The 18,731-nt window shown below is 38.5% G+C and overlaps 1 protein-coding gene across 1 annotated transcript; it reads left to right on the forward strand.

Annotated features, from left to right (window-relative positions):
* Positions 1 to 16,958: 16,958 nt before the first annotated feature.
* On the forward strand, positions 16,959 to 18,682 carry LOC148871135 (uncharacterized). The gene is made up of 2 exons (XM_088973131.1): positions 16,959 to 17,413; positions 17,733 to 18,682. The coding sequence occupies exons 1-2, from the start codon at positions 17,122 to 17,124 to the stop codon at positions 18,503 to 18,505; spliced, it is 1,065 nt and encodes a 354-aa protein (XP_088829257.1). The 5' UTR covers positions 16,959 to 17,121; the 3' UTR covers positions 18,506 to 18,682.
* Positions 18,683 to 18,731: the final 49 nt, after the last annotated feature.

Here is an 18,731-nt window from a genome sequence, read left to right on the forward strand (position 1 = left end):
GCTATATAAAGAAGTAGGGGGCGGACTAGAGGGATCACGAATCAACAATTGGAAGAATTCCTGAAGTCTCACTGAAGTGAATCAAGGTCTTCAAGAACTTCAAGAAGGAGATCAAAAAAGCTTCAAGAAGGAGGTGGCGGCAAGAAGAAGAGGAGATCTCAGCACCATGGGAGAATTCATGAGTTTTTTCTTTCCTCTTGTTTGCTTTATTTCCTTTATCATGAACTGATTTGTTTTTAGCTGGGGCTATGGAAAGCCGAACCATGATAATGAATATATTTTTATCATTATGATTTATCCAAGATTGTGATTTCCATATAGTCTATGAATTATTTGCTTAATGCGATTAGGAGTGGCCATCTCTTAGTTGATTTGGTGTATATGAATGAATCGGGAGAGGAAATTATACACTCGACCACATAGTTCATTGTGTGAATTGAATGGTATATAGGGATATATACACATGATTCATCTGAATATATGAGTTTTTCTTGCACTTCAGGTATTTCTATTATTGAGAACTCTAGTCGAGGGATTGAGGGGTTACTTGATAGAAATAGGTTTAATATATCTTGGGAAAGAATATTGAATAAAATTGGGAAAAACTTCAGCTTATGGGAATAACAATTAATCTTGGTTAATCGCATCCATCAATTTTCATTAGATTGGTTGAGCGGACCTAAAGCCCTAGCGATCTCATCCTTTGCATATTTGGTTGTTGATTGTCCTTGCTTTTATCTTCTTTTTCTAGTTTTTATTTTCAGTAGTTCTTACTCTTAAATCTAAATTTCGATTGTCCAAATAATTAGGGAAGATCGTAGTTCTAATACTTATTTTGTTAAATCCTCATGGGAATGATGTTTTTATACTACTTGATAACTAGTGCACTTGCTAGGGTTATATTAATAGCTATCAAGTTTTTGGCGCCATTGTTGGGGATTTAATCCTAAAATAATATTAGAACTTGTTAACCTTGGTTAATTTGGATTTTTTTTTAATTTTATTTCTATTTTATTCCTTATTTTTATTTTATTTGTTTGGATTCTTGCTGGTTCAGATTTACTAGTGCATGACACGCACTAGAAGAGAGGGACTAGCAGAATTCGATCTAGAAATTGAGAGGACCCTTCGCTTGTTGCAAAGAGCCAACAGATGTAAAACAAGAGAGGAGGTGGTTATTAGCAAACCAACAATTGAAGGTGAGATGGCAGAAGCAAATTGCACCCTCTTGGACTATGCTTGTCCAACAATTGATGAGGCGACGTCCAGCATTTGCAAGCCCACCATTCATGCCAATAATTTCGAAATCAAACCTACAATAACTCAAATGATCCAGACAAATATTCAGTTTAGTGGGTTGCCAAGTGATGACCCTAGTGCACACATTGTTAATTTCCTAGAAATATGTGATACATTTAAACATAATGGAGTTAGTGATGATGTTATTAGGCTTAGATTATTTCCTTTTTCATTGCGTGATAAAGATAAAGATTGGCTTAACTCACTCCCTACTTTTGCTCAATTTGAGAGGGAATCTTTGTATAAAGCATGAGAACGATTCAAGGAGATGCTTAGGAAGTGCCCTCACCATGGGATACCAAATTGGCATCAAATTTAGACTTTTTATAATGGTATTACCCCCTCTAATCGATTCATTATTGATGCAGCCATAGGTGGCACAATCATGAGAAAAACTCCAGAGGAAGCTTATGATTTATTGGAGGAGATGGTATCAAACAACTACCAGTGGAGCAATGACCGAACCAATCAGAGGGGAGTACACCACATCGATTCCTTTGCAGCCCTATCTATGCAAATTGCTTATCTGAATAAGAAACTTGACACCTTTAATATTGCAGCCATTAATGCATCATCTAGCATCTCATGTGATTTATGTGGTCAAATAGGACATATAAATTCTGATTGTCAATTAAATAGTCATTTTATTTCCCATGAGAATGCTAATTTTATCTCTCATGCTGGTAGGCCAAATTTCAATCCCTATTCAACTATATACAACCCAGAGTGGAGGAATCATCCAAACTTTTCATGGAGCAACAATCAGCAAAAGGCACCCATGGGATTCCAACCACAACCGCCCCCACAAGAAAAAAAGAGTAATTTGGAGGAGATGATTTCTAAGTTCATCAATACTACTGAAGCAAAATTCCAAAGCCATGAAACATCGATTAATAACTTAGAAGTTTAAGTGGGGCAGAGTGTAAGTATGCTGTCAGAAAGAAAAGAGGGACGACTACCCAGCAACACAGAGAAGAATTCCAGAGAGCATGTGAACGCCATAGCCTTAAGAAGTGGGAAGACAGTTGACGAAGCCCAAGAAGACGACAAGGAAGCTGAATCAATAGATCTGCAAAAGGAGAATGAGGGAAGCACCCCTAAACTGAATTTAGATGAAATTAATCTTCCTCTTCTTGATGTATTGTCACAGATGCCGAAGTATGCCAAGTTCTTGAAGGAGGTGATGTCCAACAAAAGGAAGTGGGAGGATTGCGAGATGGTAAAGCTAAATGAAGAGTGTTCAACCATTCTTCAAAATAAATTGCCTCCAAAACTTAAGGATGTAGGGAGTTTCTCTATACCTTGCACCATAGGGAATGTTGAATTTGAGAAAGCCCTATGTGATCTTGGTGCTAGTATAAATTTAATGCCCTACTCTATTTTTAAAAGGCTTGGATTGTAGGAACTAACATCTACAACTATTACCCTACAATTAGCCGATCGAAGCATTAAATACCCTAGGGGAATGGTGGAAGATGTTTTAGTTAAAGTAGGGAATTTCATCATCCCTGCTAATTTCATTGTGTTGGATATGGAGGAGGAGATCAATGCCATTGATCCTTGGGAGATCCTTTCTTGCTACCGATAATGCTTTAATTGATGTATAAAAGGGTTTACTTACCCTTAGGATCAATGGTGAGGAGATGATATTTAATGTTTTCCAAACCATGAAGTATCCCAACACAAAAGAACATGAGATATATGCAATCGATTCTATTGATGTTTGGGCAACTGAAATTAATAATTCAAAGATAGATGATCCTATTGAAAACTGTATTGTTAACCCTTGTAATAATATGCAGGTGATGGAGGAAGAGACAAAGGAGGCAATGAATTACTTAGGAGCCAGACAAGAAGAATGCAAACCAAGACTAGGGAGATTTCTACCACTAGATGGGCCAACCTCCAGTAAACAATTATTACCCTCCATCAAATCACCTCCAGCTTTGGAACTTAAACCCTTGCCTCTTCATTTAAAATATATATTTTTGGGAGACAATTCCACCTTACCTGTAATTATCTCTTCTAAATTGATAGGTCTCCAAGAGGAAAAGCTTGTGACGGTGCTCAAGCAACACATATCGGCCATAGGATGGAGCATCGCCGACATAAAAGGGATTAACCCTTTGGTATGCACACATAAAATTCTGATGGAACAAGGCTGCAATCCCAAGGCACAACCATAAAGGAGGCTGAACCCTAAAATGCAACAGGTAGTGAAGGCAGAAATTCTGAAATAGCTCGAAGCAGGTATTATCTACCCGATACATGATTCATCATGGGTAAGCCATGTTCAAGTCGTACCAAAGAAAGGAGGGATTACTGTAATTATAAATGAAAATAATGAATCAACTCTCACAAGAACAGTAACTGGCTGGAGGGTGTGCATAGACTATCGAAAGCTGAATGAGGCTACTAGGAAAGATCACTTCCCCTTGCCATTTATTGACCAGATGATAGAGAGACTTGCAGGGCACGAATATTATTGCTTCCTAGATGGCTACTCTGGGTATCTTCAAGTACCCATTGCACTTGAGGATCAGGAGAAGACCACTTTTACTTGCCCATATGAAACCTTTGCATTTAGGAGAGTGCCATTTGGACTGTGCAATGCACCTACCACTTTCCAGCATTGTATGATGTCATTATTTGGTGATTTCATCGATGACTTCATGAAAGTCTTCATGGATGATTTCTCCATTTATGGATCATCATTCAATGGATGCTTGCTTAATTTGGAAAGGGTACTTCAAAGGTGTGAGGAGTCTAACCTTGTTTTGAATTGGGAAAAATGTAATTTAATGGTTAGGGAAGGAATAGTTCTAGGACATAAGGTGTCCTAGAATGCACCTGCCACTTTCCAGCATTGTATGATGTCATTATTTGGTGATTTCATCGATGACTTCATGAAAGTCTTCATGGATGATTTCTCCATTTATGGATCATCATTCAATGGATGCTTGCTTAATTTGGAAAGGGTACTTCAAAGGTGTGAGGAGTCTAACCTTGTTTTGAATTGGGAAAAATGTAATTTAATGGTTAGGGAAGGAATAGTTCTAGGACATAAGGTGTCCTCCCGGGGCATTGAGGTTGATAAAGCCAAAATAGAACTGATTGAAAAGCTACCTCCACCTCAATCATTAAAAGATGTTAGGGGTTTTCTCGGGCACACCGGTTTTTATAGGCGGTTCATCAAAGATTTTTCTAAAATCGCCAGACCCCTAACAAATATGCTAGTTAAGGATGTACCGTTCGAATTCAATGATGATTGTTTGCATGCATTCAATACTCTTAAGGAGAAATTGATTCAAGCTTCTATTGTATCAGCCCTTGTATGGGAACTACCCTTCAAAATAATGTGTGATGCAAGCAATGATGCCTTGGGCATAATTTTAGGGCAAAGAAAAGATAAGAAATTTCACATTTACTATGAAAGTAGGACCATGAATGAAGCACAAAAAAATTATTCCACTACTGAAAAGGAATTACTTGTATTAGTATTTGCTATTGAAAAATTCAAATCTTATTTGCTCTTATCTAAAGTCATTATTTTCACTGACCATGCTGCCTTGAGATATCTACTTCCTAAGAAAGATGCAAAACCTAGGCTGCTACGATGGATCTTGCTTTTGCAAGAATTTGACCTAGAAATTAAAGACAAAAAGGGTAGTGAAAATATAGTAGCTAATCATTTATCAAGGTTGGATGAAATATATGTTTAAAATATTAATAATTTGGCCTTGCATGATGAATTCCCAGATGAGCAACTATATGCGATTAGTAGAAACAATGAATCATGGTTTGCTAATTTGGCTAACTTTTTGGCAGGGAAGGTGGTGCCTCTTCACTTGACATATCAGTAGAGGAAGAAAATTTTCTCTGATGTAAAGAATTATTTATGGGATGAGCCTTACCTGTACAGGATTTGCGGGGACAGACTGATAAAGAGATGTATTCCCGAGGAGGAAGTGCTTAGTGTTATAAAATTCTGCCATGATAGAGAAGCAGGAGGTCACCATGGAACATCAAGAACCATTTCAAAAATTCTCCAAAGCGGGTTTTATTGGCCATCACTCTTCAAGGATGTCTACACATATGTAAGTGCTTGCGATCATTGCCAAAGGACAGGTGATATCTCCCGACGAAATGAGATGCCCATAAACAACATTCTTGATTGCGAAATATTTGATGTATGGGGCATCGATTTCATGGGACATTTCCCAAAATCGGTTAATAACTCCTATATACTTGTGGCTGTGGATTATGTGAGCAAATGGGTGGAAGCATGTGCATACCCCACTAATGATGCTCGGGTTGTCATGAAGTTCATAAAAAAAATCATATTCACTCGTTTTGGAACACCTCGAGCTATCATAAGTGATGGGGGGAAGCATTTCTGTAACAAACAATTCGAACAACTATTAAATAAATATGGTGTTACACATAGAATTGCAACCCCCTACCACCCTCAGACTAACGGCCAAGTAGAAATCTCTAATAGAGAATTAAAACAGATTTTGGAAAAGACGGTTACCACTTCTAGGAGGGATTAGTCCTTAAGACTAGATGATGCACTTTGGGCCTATCGTACGACATTCAAAACTCCAACTGGTATATTCCCTTATCAATTAGTCTTTGGCAAAGCATGCCATCTACCCATTGAGCTAGAACATAGAGCTTACTGGGCTACAAAATTTCTGAATTTCGATTTAAGAAATGCAAGTGATTAAAGGAAGCTTCAGCTAAATGAATTAGAGGAATGGAGGAATCAAGCATATGAGAATGCCCAGACTTACAAAGAAAAAACCAAAGCATGGCATGACTCACGTATTGTAAGTAAGGAATTTAAGGAAGGAGACAAAGTGTTGCTCTATAATTCTCGTCTCAAGCTATTCCCTAGGAAGTTGAAAACAAGGTGGAGTTGACCCTTTGTAGTAGCTAGGGTATTCCCTCATGGAGCGATTGAACTGCATAATGGTAAGGGCAACACATTCAAGGTAAATGGGCAGCATTTAAAGCACTATATTGAAGGAGAGCAACCCATCCACCATGAGTCCATTCTCTCCTTAAAAACGCCATGAAAGAAAGGTGAAAGTCTAGCTCAGGACTTAAAAGGAGCGCTTGTGGGAGGCAACCCATCGAGTTCAGTTTTTTTGTTTTATTTTTGTTTGTTGCTTATGAGTTTGTTTTAATCATGATTCACATCTGTAGGATCTCAACAGGGCATTCAGGGAAGTACCCTCATACCTTTCTCTCTTTTTACATGAAGTCATATACATTGGGGGCAATGTATACCTTCAGTGTGGGGGGGGGGGGATTAAGGGATTTGATAACTTGTTGGTTAACTCTAGCATGCTTTGATCATCACTTTTTAACCCTTTCTTTTGAAATTTCTGCTCCTTAGAAACTTATTTTGAATGATTGCAAACCATCCTGAATCATGTGCTTAGGTGGGATAGACAAGAAAGGATGCAAGCAAATCTAGCTGAAATTTTTGGCTATGGAAGGTATCTCAGTAGTGGGAAAGATCAACGGGCAAGATGCAATACATATTTGACCCCTGTGAGCATTTGGTTTTTGACAGACAAACATGGTTTGATTATTCTAGAACTTGTTTTGTTAGGCATGTTGAGACCACAATAATGAGTTCATGGATTGGAACGTGATTTCCATAAGAAAAAATATTTCTTTTATTTTCTGAATAAGTGTGAGATGGAGCATAAAATGCACTCACACTAAAATCATAAGAAAATGGTGAGATGGAGCATAAAATGCACTCACACTAAAAGCATAAGAAAAGGGTGAGATGGAGTATAAAATGCACTCATCCCTAGGTTCCAAACTCTAATTCACCTTTTGATGCATTGAACTCATAATAAGTGGTGGAGATGTGATACATAAGCAAACTTATGGTAATAACATTATTTGTTTTGCTCTAAAAAATCATGAGAGGGTATTTTTGAATCTTGCTGCATGTGATTGTGAAAACAAAGAGGGCTTACTCTAGTCCTAAATTATTCATGCGAAGAGATGATTGTTTCCCTTGATTGTCGATTTCACTTGGGGACAAGAGGATTGGCGATTTAAGATTATTCTTTGACAAGTTAAAAAAGGAAAATAAGTAGACGAATGGAAGGAACATTAATACTGGATCAAGGCATGCAGGAGAACAAATACCCTATTGAGAAAAATCCAAAACAATCTTTTAGTTAGGTAGGCCTTGTTTTAATTTTGTTTTGAGTTTTGTCTTGCCTGAGGATGGGCAAAGTTTAAGTGTGGGGTGATTTGATGAGAGTAGAATTTATCATATTTTTATCCCCAAATATTTTGTCTTTCATGCTTAATTAGTATTTAATTGGACTCATATTTCTTGTATTTTGGTTCAAGGCATGAAAGAAGGCATCATGAGCAAAGAAAGGCAAATCGGATGATTTTTCATCCGATTGGGTTGATTCAAGACCCACTGGATAGATAAGAGAAAAAGCCACAACTTTCATGTTTTGGGATTTCGTAAATTTGGCCTATATCAAAGTCAAATCTGGGTCTGAAGTTAGGGAAAATTCGTAGGAAGGCCCAATCCGCAACTAAAGCCCAACTTGCAGAAAAGCCTGGCTGAAGCCCAATTCGTAGAGGAGGTTTAATACGAATTTAAGAACAAGAAACTGAGAAGAGTCCTACCAGATCTAAATTTATGATGTAATCCCAAAAAGATAAGAGATTGAGTTCATTAGATAAAAAGATAAGAGTAGGATTAGACTAGGACTTTCTAATCTTGAAAGATTAACTTCAAGAGAGAGAGTAGGAGACCACCCCCTCCCCTTTAGGTTATATAAAGAAGTAGGGGGTGGACTAGAGGGATCACGAATAAACAATTGGAAGAATTCCTGAAGTCCCTCTGAAGTGAATCAAGAAGGTCTTCAAGAACTTCAAGAAGGAGATCAAGAAAGCTTCAAGAAGGAGGTGGCGGCAAGAAGAGGAGATCTCAGCACCATGGGAGAATTCATGAGTTTTTTCTTTCCTCTTGTTTGCTTTATTTCCTTTATCATGAACTGATTTGTTTTTAGCTAGGTCTGTGGAAAGCCGAACCATGATAATGAATATATTTTTATCATTATGATTTATCCAAGATTGTGATTTCCATACAGTCTATGAATTATTTGCTTAATGCGATTAGGAGTGGCCATCTCTTAGTTGATTCGGTGTATATGAATGAATCGGGAGAGGAATTTATATACTTGACCACATAATTCATTGTGTGAATTGAATGATATATAGGGATGTATACACATGATTCATCTGAATATATGAGTTTTTCTTACACTTCATGTATTTCTATTATTGAGAACTCTAGTCGAGGGATCGAGGGGTTACTTGATAGAAATAGGTTTAATATATCTTGAGAAAGAATATTAAATAAAATTGGAAAAAACTTTAGCTTATGGGAATAACAATTAATCTTGGTTAATCGCATCCATCAATATTCATTAGATTGGTTGGGCGGACCTAAAGCCCTAGCGATCTCATCCTTTGCATATTCGGTTGTTGATTGTCCTTGCTTTTATCTTCTTTTTCTAGTTTTTATTTTCAGTAGTTCTTACTCTTAAATCTAAATTTCGATTGTCCAAATAATTAGGGAAGACTGTAGTTTTAATATTTATTTTGTTAATCCCCGTGTGAACGATATTTTTATACTACTTGTTAACTAGTGCACTTGCTTGGATTATATTCATAGCTATCACATGTTCCAAAAGAACAAAGATTATATATTAATAAAGTTGCAATATTTCATATTATAATAAAGAATCAATACTAAATTACTACTTAGATAAATTTTTGCATTGGTTCATTTATTGACTTGCGTTTTTTGGTAATAAAAATAAAACTTATTAAAAAGGAAAAAAGAGTACAAGAAGGGGAGGATCCCAAGGCCCTCGAAAGAGAAAAAACACCTCTTGAAATCAATATGAATGCACCAAGACCACTTGGACTAAAAAAAGAAACAAGGATCCAAAAGTCCAAAAAGAAGAGAACCACTAAAACAACAAACCAAAGCAACCTAAAAACCACATGCCTTAAGAATAAAAGCAATTGCAAAAATAGCATAAAAAAACACTTCATAACCTCGAGATAGTAGCAAAAACCTTTGAAATATCAACACCAAAATCACCCTCAAATATTGCAACCAGCAAATCACTAACCACTAAAACTTCTAGAATTTTTCTTGGTCTTCACAATCTTTTTACTTAGTTTAATTCCAAAGAGAGTTCCTTTTAGCCTAGAGAAAAAAACCTTTGAAGCCATAATATCTTGTTGTGTCCTTTGTTTCTTAAATCTTCTATTTGCTAGGATATTTTTCCGGAGTTCTAACAAATATGAGGGTTTCTCATTAATCCTTTCCAACTAACAAATATGAGGGTTTCTCATTAATCCTTTCCAACTCCAGCACTGAGTTATTGTGGCCTTTCTTGACTAGGATTGTATAGTATTGTGTTGAATGGAAACAATTATATAGTTACTATTTTACCTAGCCTGGAGAAGTGTAAATTTGCTGACATGGAACTATTTGGGAAAGTGCTAAAAATCATATTACATGGTTATTAAATGTTAACCCAATCAGCATCATGATTCATTATAAGTCAATCTTGAAAGCAGTAGGGGAGAATCAATTATATTTTTTGGCCAAGGAGTGGGAAAACTTGTATTATCTATTGATGATATGCGATCTGGAAGCTCCTAGCTGGAGGGTTGTCTGGACGTACTCGAGTGATGAGTTGGAGCAAACTGCAAAACAAAGATTAGAGTGACCGGGGTGGATGACCTGGGGAGGTCGCTCCGATGCTTAAGTCAATATTCTGTTGTGGTTGCGAGCTAGAATTTGAGTGCTAAAGAGCTTGGATGCAAATAATCGCTCGTACCTGGACCATGGAGGGATTGATGCCTTTATATAGATGAGCTATTGCGGATTTCCCAAAACAGTTTTGAGATCTGCGACCTAAATAGATGAGATCCATTTCCGCTTTAGTCGGAGAGTAACGTATTAGTCAATGAACCTTATTGTCGCTACCCGATTCAGGTGGGGAGAAGATAAGGCTTGCCGTTATGTGGTGTGATCCCGTAATATTCGGAGTCTGCTAGGAAGTTACTAGAATTGATTATGTGTCACTTCGGTTCCTGGGACCCGAACTCGATTAGGCACCAAGGTGGCGTTATGCCGAGGTGGACAAACATCTGAACTCTGCATATTACTGACTAGGCTCCCTTTACTGAGTTGTCATCTTATAGGCAGATCGCGTCCACATGACCTTTATTTACTAGGTCGTGCCAAATTACCCCTCAACAATTGCCCCCCCACTCCTTGTGGTAGAGGTCCTGACTTGGCGCGGGGAGTCCATGACGAGCTTAGGTGGATTTGGCACGAAGTCTAGGTGATGTGGAGGGGGAGTCGTTGGTCGGACCTGTTCGACCATTCGGCTCAACCAGGAAGTGACCCAGATCGCGTACCCAGTACGCGCAGATGTCAAGCCGATTATAGACTCTATGGACGTCAAAACATGGACTAAATCGATTTCAACCTCAGGAGGCATGCAACCGATTTTCCTAGGAGCCGTTGGATTGTGTTAATCTTGACCGTTGATTCCCGGATATACTGGCTATAAATAGGGGCCAAAGGGCCCATTTTCTTCACCACAAATCTGCAGATCCCCAATTTTTGAGGTCGCGCTCAAGTATTCTAGTTCGGTGTCAACTATTTCTAGGTTTGAGGTCGTCTCTCTTTCTTTGGTCTTCCTTTTGGTAAGTTCACATTCCTTTGCTTTTTTGATTCCGTTGTCATTTCCTTTAATATGTCTAGCCTTAGCTTAGATAGTCTTCTAGATGGGAGCAGCAAGTCCACTGAGCCAAGGTGGGTACCTCGGCTCAGACTGTGGAGCCTCATCCTACCGATGTGGTCACTTCGAGACAGGATGTGCACCTCAGTCTGCTCGAGGCGGACTCACCTCGGCAAGAGCAAGAAGCTTCAAGCAAATCAGCTTTCACCTCACACTGAGGTTGGCTGCCAGACAACTTCGGCTCGTTGATAATGATGGTGGATAGGATCCTAGCCTTAGTAGCTTGATACAGACTCCCTAGCGACTTTGTGTGTAGCATCCCCTTAGTTAACTTTCCTTGGGATCATGATCACAATGAGATCGAGGTCTTTGAGGACCAGCTCATAGCCGGTCTGCGTCTTCCACTTCACCCTCTTATAATCAAAATTGTTAAATTCTTTAACATCACCATAGACCAGCTACACCCGAACTCTATCCGTAATATCGTAGGGACCATTTCTCTTTTCCATGATTACAACCGTCCCCTTGACCTTGACGTATTCTCTTCGATCCTTTCCATTAAGAAGAACTCGTCTTGCATTCTGCCTGAGCATAAGCGAACTTACTATTCGTATCCTTGTCCCAGGTACAAACTATTACACGAGCTCCCTAAAAAGGTCCCAACCTGGAGGAGGCGCTATTTCGTGGTCCACAACACTGATGGGTGGCCTTTCCCAACTCACTAGAGGTCAGCCATCCAGGACCTTGGTATTAGACTGGACCTGAAGACAAGGGAGCGAAGCTCGGCTTGAAGTTCGAAAACTTCGTGACTGAGGAGAAACTCGTGCAAGCCGGCCTAAGTCCTCCTGGTAGGTTGCTACTTGCTGTACTTTTTCCATTCGTTTTACTTCAGTATTGTATCTCAATTAGCTCATTTCTTATCGTAGTTACCATGGATGACATCCTTGCCGATGAGCTCTTTGAGAGCATGAAATAGGGAAAGAAGAAGAAGAGAGCCTCCAAGAAGGCTCGCATTGAGACTGAAGCTACCACCATTGAGGTCACCGTTTCTGAGCCTGAACACCCACCTGTCGTTGAGTAGCCTCCCATAATCGATTTGGTTGGGGAGGACCTAGGCAAGGCCTCCCCACCCCGCATACCCGAGGAGAGTACGTCTTCAGAGCTTGTTCCAAAGACCGCCACCTCTTCGGGTAGCGATGCTCTAGTTCGAAGCATTTTGACTCCGAATTTAGGTCTTCTTAAGAGCAAGGATGGGGTGTTTACTGAGGAGGTCGCTCGTTGGCCAGACTTGCCAGTTGCTCAGCTTAGGGCCCAAGCGGCCACACATTGTATGGTGGTATGCTCTTGAACTTATCTTTCAAGTTGCCTTATACTTAAATTTTTCGTATAGTGATGCTTGTTTTCTTCTCTTGGCAGGTGAACTCCTCTATTCACGCCTTGGGCTACCAGTCTGAGGTGAACCTAAAGCGGGCTCTCGAAGCCGAAGAGTCTTCCCGAAATGCCCACACTGAACTTAACCTAGCTCGCAACGAAATCAACCAATTGAAGAATGACGCATGAGCTAAGAAGGAGCTGCTAACTCTATTGATGACAGAGAAGAAGGAGCTTGAAGAGCGTGAAGCGGCATTGAAGAGGGAGGTCGAGAACCTCGAGGCTCACGTGAAGTAACGGACTGAAGTCCTATTTCAGGCGATGGAGGAGGCCAAGGTTAAGGCAGCTGAGGAGTACAAGTCTTCGATGGAGCTTCGGGAAAGGTTGGTCGAGGCTGGGATAGTGGGTTACCGCAAGGGGTTCAAGCTCAGTAGGTGGTTGACCTGGCGTGAATTTCCCCACCTCGACCTCAGTGCCATCACCATGTTGAAGATCACCAAGGAGATGGCCGTTGAAGCCGCCAAGGATTCGGACTCCGAGGCGGGGAGCGATGATGACCTACTTGATGATGAGGGAGAGGAGACTTGTGTCGCCGAGGACCATATGGAGACAGATCCTCGTGGTGAAGTCTCCGTTAAGGATGAGGAGCCCCGAACATACTGATGCCTCTTTTCTTGGACCCCCTCCCCCCCCCCCCTTTTGTAATGCTCGATGTTCCGAGCCTTCGAGCTCGGTTAGACAATTGTAGTCTTTCTCTCTCTCTCTCTCTCTTTTTTTTTTTGTACTTGGAGTTCTTTATTAATGAAATACAAGTATTTTGCAATCTTTGTGTGTACAATTTTTGTAAGTACAGATTACTCCTGATTTGGTGAGCTAAACCAAATAGAATTTTTTTTCTAAGTATAGATTACTTCCGATCTGGCTAGCTCGACGCTGGTAGGAATAATCTAATTGTCATTGTATGCTAGGGTGAACAAATACTGTAGGCTACATACCCGACCTGTCTATGCCTAGGTTACTTTGCCTTGCCCATGCCGAAGCGACTGGTTTTAAGCTGTCTATGCCAAAGAGGCAACTAGGACTTTTATCGTCATGAGGTCTCTTATCAGCTCGACACCATAGCCCTTAGGCTTCTGGGAGTGACTTATAGTCCTCTCTCCAGCTCGTCGTCTTTTTGACTAGTTTGGTGATCTCTTGAGTAATTTATACCAGGTGTTGTGGGATCATACGTCGTACCTTCTTAAGTTGTTGATGTTCCATGTTTGAGGTACCGACTTCCTTTCCAAAGTCTCGAGCTCATACGTGCCTTCCCCGTACACCCGTCTTATACGGTACAAACCTTCACAGTTTTGTCCGAGCTTAACACGACAGTTATGATACGGACCTTCCCCGTACACCCGTCTTATCATTAAAAGAGATTTTTGTTGAGTTAAAATGGGATTATTTCAGTAAATTTATATGTAAAATAATTTATAAAAGGGTAGAATGGATATTTGAAAAAAAACTGATGCATCAATTTAACATTTTCCGTTTGGGACAGTTACGGAAGGAAGATTTTTATTGAGTTTCTCAAAAGTTTAGGGAGATATTTGTTAAAATAAAACTATAGGCCAAGAGGTTTTTATGATTGGCTGAAACTTTAGGGGAGATTGTTGTATTTTACCCTAAAATCTAGTTCTAACATAAATGAAAGACAAATTTGAAACATATGGGGCTTTGTAACTATAGCTCTCTACTAGTCTGCAGTTTCTGTTTCTATTTCTTATAAGCCCATTCCTATTTGTACGTTCCATTGGTCGAAAATAAAACTGAACAATTAACCGGGTTTTATGAAATTTCATCTTGAATTCTTGAACGGTTGAACTCAAACTTTTCTTTTTGGTTATTGACGTAGCTCGGATTGGATGGTTCAACCAAATAGGACCAAAGTCTCAAACCAGTGGATTAGATGGGAGAAACTTATCCTGGTTGGTATAAGATTTATTGAGTGTTGACCGGCGAAAAAATATTGCAGCTGACTATTTAAAAAGCCTGATTTCTCGTCTTTAGATTTCAGTCAGTTGACTAGAAAAAAAATATCTCCTATGTTGTCCATTTTCTTAGTTCAATTCCACAGGCCGGCTTCTCCTTGTTTCAAGCAACCAGCCGGACGATTCATCCGGTTCATTTAATGTCTTTAGATGCAAGAGATCAAATATATAAATTAATGAAAGTAGATTTGTGGGGACGTGCTACCCCTCTCGTGTAGCCCCATCCGGTCTTATAAAAAAATGAAAGTAATTTTTTTCATTGTTAAGGCTTAAGGGAACATGGTTTTGATTTACTACAATTATTTATTTGATTCAGTTACCTTTAATTTGTTAATTCTATCTATTTATTTTAAAACTAATTTATAATAGGAAGATTAGAATTTGTTGGTGAGAATTAAGAGTCATCTAGGGCCGAGCCGATCTTAGTACCTATCATATAATAAGTGCTATAGAGATGGCGATTTTTTTCTCTTTGCTTGGTAATTGGACTCTTTGATCTGTATGGAGACTGCTCTACCAAGAATAGGAGTTGGGATGGGAAACCCGTCTGGAGGTCTCCCCAAAAGGATTGGGATCGGAGACAAGAAGTTAGGCTTAGTTTGGAAAGAGTACAAATGCAAATATGTTAAATGCAAAACCTTATATTTTGTATGTATTTATACTGTACATATTTGTATTTGTATTCTTTCCAAATTGAACCTTAGGATCAGTTTGGAAAGAGTACAAATGCAAATATGTAGAGTACAAATACATATAAAATAATAAAAATATAAGGTTTTGCACTTTACATATTTGTATTTGCACTCATTCCAAATGGAACCTTAATAAAAAATTGGTGTCAGGGATGGGGAGTGTGGTCCCCACCCAGAGCCCACTCCTTGCCATTCCTAGGTTTTGGTCAAATTCTAAAGAGTTTTTACATAAAAGTTCATAATTTCTCAATATTATGGGTGGCATATGATAAATCTGAAATTTTACAAGTTAAAAATATATTAAAAGTGTCTAAAATCTGAAAAGAGGTATAAATGTTTTTCTACTTTTTAAAGGTTTTGAATAGATAAAGTTTTTTGTGTTGGACCAACCCTTCAACATCTTAAATTCCCTGATTTTACTGTTTTACCTCTAAAACAGACTATTTGGTAATTTTGAGTTCAATTTATATTATTTAATAAAAAATAGTTTATTAAGTTCAAAATAATATTAAAAAATATGAGTAAATTATAAAAAATAAAAAAATAAATTATTAATATAAGAATAAAATTGAAAAAAAAATATATATATATATATATATATATAAATTTATAAATTAAAAATAAATTATTAAGAGTTAAAATAATAATGAACATAGTAATAAAGTCCATGAAACAATGAAAAAGTAATTAATAATGATCAAATTATTAAATTAAAACTATTAAAATATTTAGTAATTAAACAAATTATAGTTAATAATTAATACAAATAGAAATTATAAAAAATAAAATAATTTGTTAAAAAAAGAATAAAATTGGAAATATGTATAAATTTATAAATTAAAAATAAATTATTAATAATTAAAATAATTATAAAAAATATTAATAAATTCTATGATTTAATTAAAAATATTTAATAATTAGCAAATTAATATCTTAAAAACTAATACAATATTTAATAATTAGCAAATTAATATCTTAAAAACTAATACAATATTTAATAATTAATAATTAATTTGGTGTTCTATTTGACATTAATTTTACATTAGTCGAAGAGGCAGAGAATGGGGTGGAGACGACGATAGTGGTCGAGAGTGGAGAAGAGATAGAGAGAGAGAGAAAGAGAGAGGGAGAAAGGAAGGAGAGGGAAATTGAATGCCGCTGTTAAAAAAATATATGGTGGTTTGCAGTGCAGCAAGTGTTTGTCGTTCGAGAGCTCGAATGAGAAGAAATTTGAATTTAAAAGGGGACATGCATTGTCTATTCAGGTATTATCAGGGGCATTTTAAACTTTTGGACACATTGAAATGCATCTGAGCGCATACAATAATGACCTGCGCAAGTAATGTTTTGAGATTTCAGACTTCTTAAAAACGTTATCAAACGCTACCTAAGTCTATTTCACTCTTTGGGTGCTTTGATCAGATAAATCAATTTGAACCATTTGATTTATGCTTTTTATTGATGAAGTTTGTTTATTAAGGGTAGGGTGGCTGTTGAGCTTCCCAAGGTGAGGGGTCATATGAAATATAGACATTTTATTTTCTGGCTTCTCATAGCTGCTTCCGTGATATCAAAGTATTTCTTGTGTATATTTTCTTTTATGGAGTATTTTACTACCGCCCTGTTGGTATCACATGCAGGTAACTAAAGAAGCTACTAAGAACGTATAGCAGGCAAAGATAGGTTATAAAAGAAGCAGTTGACCAAGGAAATGATGAGAGACCACATGAAGTTAGGGCTTTGCACTCCCACATGTAACGTAGCAGCTTCTTCACTCCACATGGACAAACAACCAACTATTACCAAATTGGCTTCTATAAAAGGGGCCTTATGCTCACAATCCTTCTTCACACCAATCTAGTATCTTAACCAGTTCTGGGCTGTGAAGTTTCAAAAGCTACCATGGCTCGACCTATGAGGTACCTTGTTTGTGTTTTCCACATCCTTATGGTAGTCTTGGCCGAAGCAGCTCCTGGAAATGGCAATGGACGACGAGGGAATGGGAATGGAAATAACAATGGCAATGGACAAAATAATGGGGACGGGAATAACAGTGTGAAAAAAAAGAGTGTTACAGTGAAAGCAAAGTGCAAAGGGAGTGGGTATCCAGCCTGCTACAATCAGCAGTTCAAATGCCCTGTGAATTGTCCCACCTCCTGTGTGGTTGACTGCGTATCCTGCAAACCCATTTGCAGTAAGTCCTTATTTGCTTTCCCATATCTCTACTGTTTCTCAAAAATCTATCTTTATTTGTGTTGTCAATTGCACTGGCTGGCTTGACTGCTATAGCTAGCTAGCTATATACTGGTCTCTGATCAACTCTACCCAACCCTATACAAATTGGCATGCATGATTTTCCAAACCCAAGTGCTAGCCACCAGATTAAGTTGGTTGAAGTTTTGTATAGTTCTTTTTCAAGTATAGATCGGATATGTATATATAGTTCTCTTCATCCATTTATCCTTTTTAATTTGAAGAACTTATTCATGGATGGTGTAAATGTGTTCGATCAGGTTGTGATATTCCGGGAGCTGTGTGCCAAGACCCCAGATTCATAGGCGGAGATGGCATCACCTTCTACTTCCACGGCATGAAAGATCGCGACTTCTGCCTTGTTTCTGACTCCAATCTCCACATCAATGCCCATTTCGTTGGCCGGCGGAATCCGACTTTACACAGGGACTTCACCTGGGTCCAGGCCATTGGAGTTCTCTTTGACACCCACCAAATCTACGTTGGTGCCTTGAAGACCTCGACATGGAACGATTCCGTTGATCGTCTCGCCCTTGTCTTCAATGGCGAACCCATCATCCTTCCAGAAGTTGAAGGGGTAAAGTGGCAGCCCAAAGTGGCACCGAGTGTTTCTGTCACTAGAACCAGAAGCGCCAACGCCGTCACGGTTGAAGTGGAAAGGAACTTCAAAATCACAGCAACTGTGGTTCCTATCACCCAAGAAGAATCTCGAGTTCACAACTATGGTATTACCAGTGAGGATTGCTTTGCTCATCTCGAGCTTGGCTTCAAATTCTACTCTCTGAGTGATGACGTTAATGGCGTGTTGGGTCAGACATACAGGAGTAACTACACTAGCAGGGTAAAGATATCAAGCGTAATGCCTGTTATAGGTGGTGTACGTGAATTCTCTTCGTCCAGTCTCTTCTCCACTGATTGCCCCGTCGCTCGCTTCCGGCGAGGGCAGCTGCCTATTCTGGGTGCTGCTTCTGAATACCCAGATATGGAGTGTGGAAGCGGCATAAGTGGTCGAGGAATTGTCTGCAAGAAGTAGAGAATTTTATGTGTATGTGCTAATTAAGTGAAACCCATGTGTCTGTGTATGTTTACTTGTGATTTCTGTGTTCATGTATCATGTATGCTCCGAGCGTATCTCTGTTGGCTCGGTACGTTCTGATGGAATAACTGAGAGCAGTTCAAGTGAAATAAAGATTTACTGTTAATTAATTTATGATTTATGAAAAACAGCAATGAAAAATAACTTAAATCGAGTCACAAGA

The sequence above is a fragment of the Nelumbo lutea genome, chromosome 2 (genome assembly GCF_056320005.1).
Source record: "Nelumbo lutea isolate HS-2025 chromosome 2, American lotus-T2T, whole genome shotgun sequence".
Classification (NCBI taxonomy): Eukaryota; Viridiplantae; Streptophyta; class Magnoliopsida; order Proteales; family Nelumbonaceae; genus Nelumbo; species Nelumbo lutea.

Excerpts from the sequence above, each read along its gene's own strand:
- LOC148871135 (XM_088973131.1), top strand. The coding sequence starts at position 17,122 with ATGGCTCGACCTATGAGGTACCTTGTTTGTGTTTTCCACATCCTTATG. Across the intron at positions 17,414-17,732 it reads ATCCTGCAAACCCATTTGCA|GTTGTGATATTCCGGGAGCT; the intron begins GTAAGTCCTTAT and ends GTGTTCGATCAG.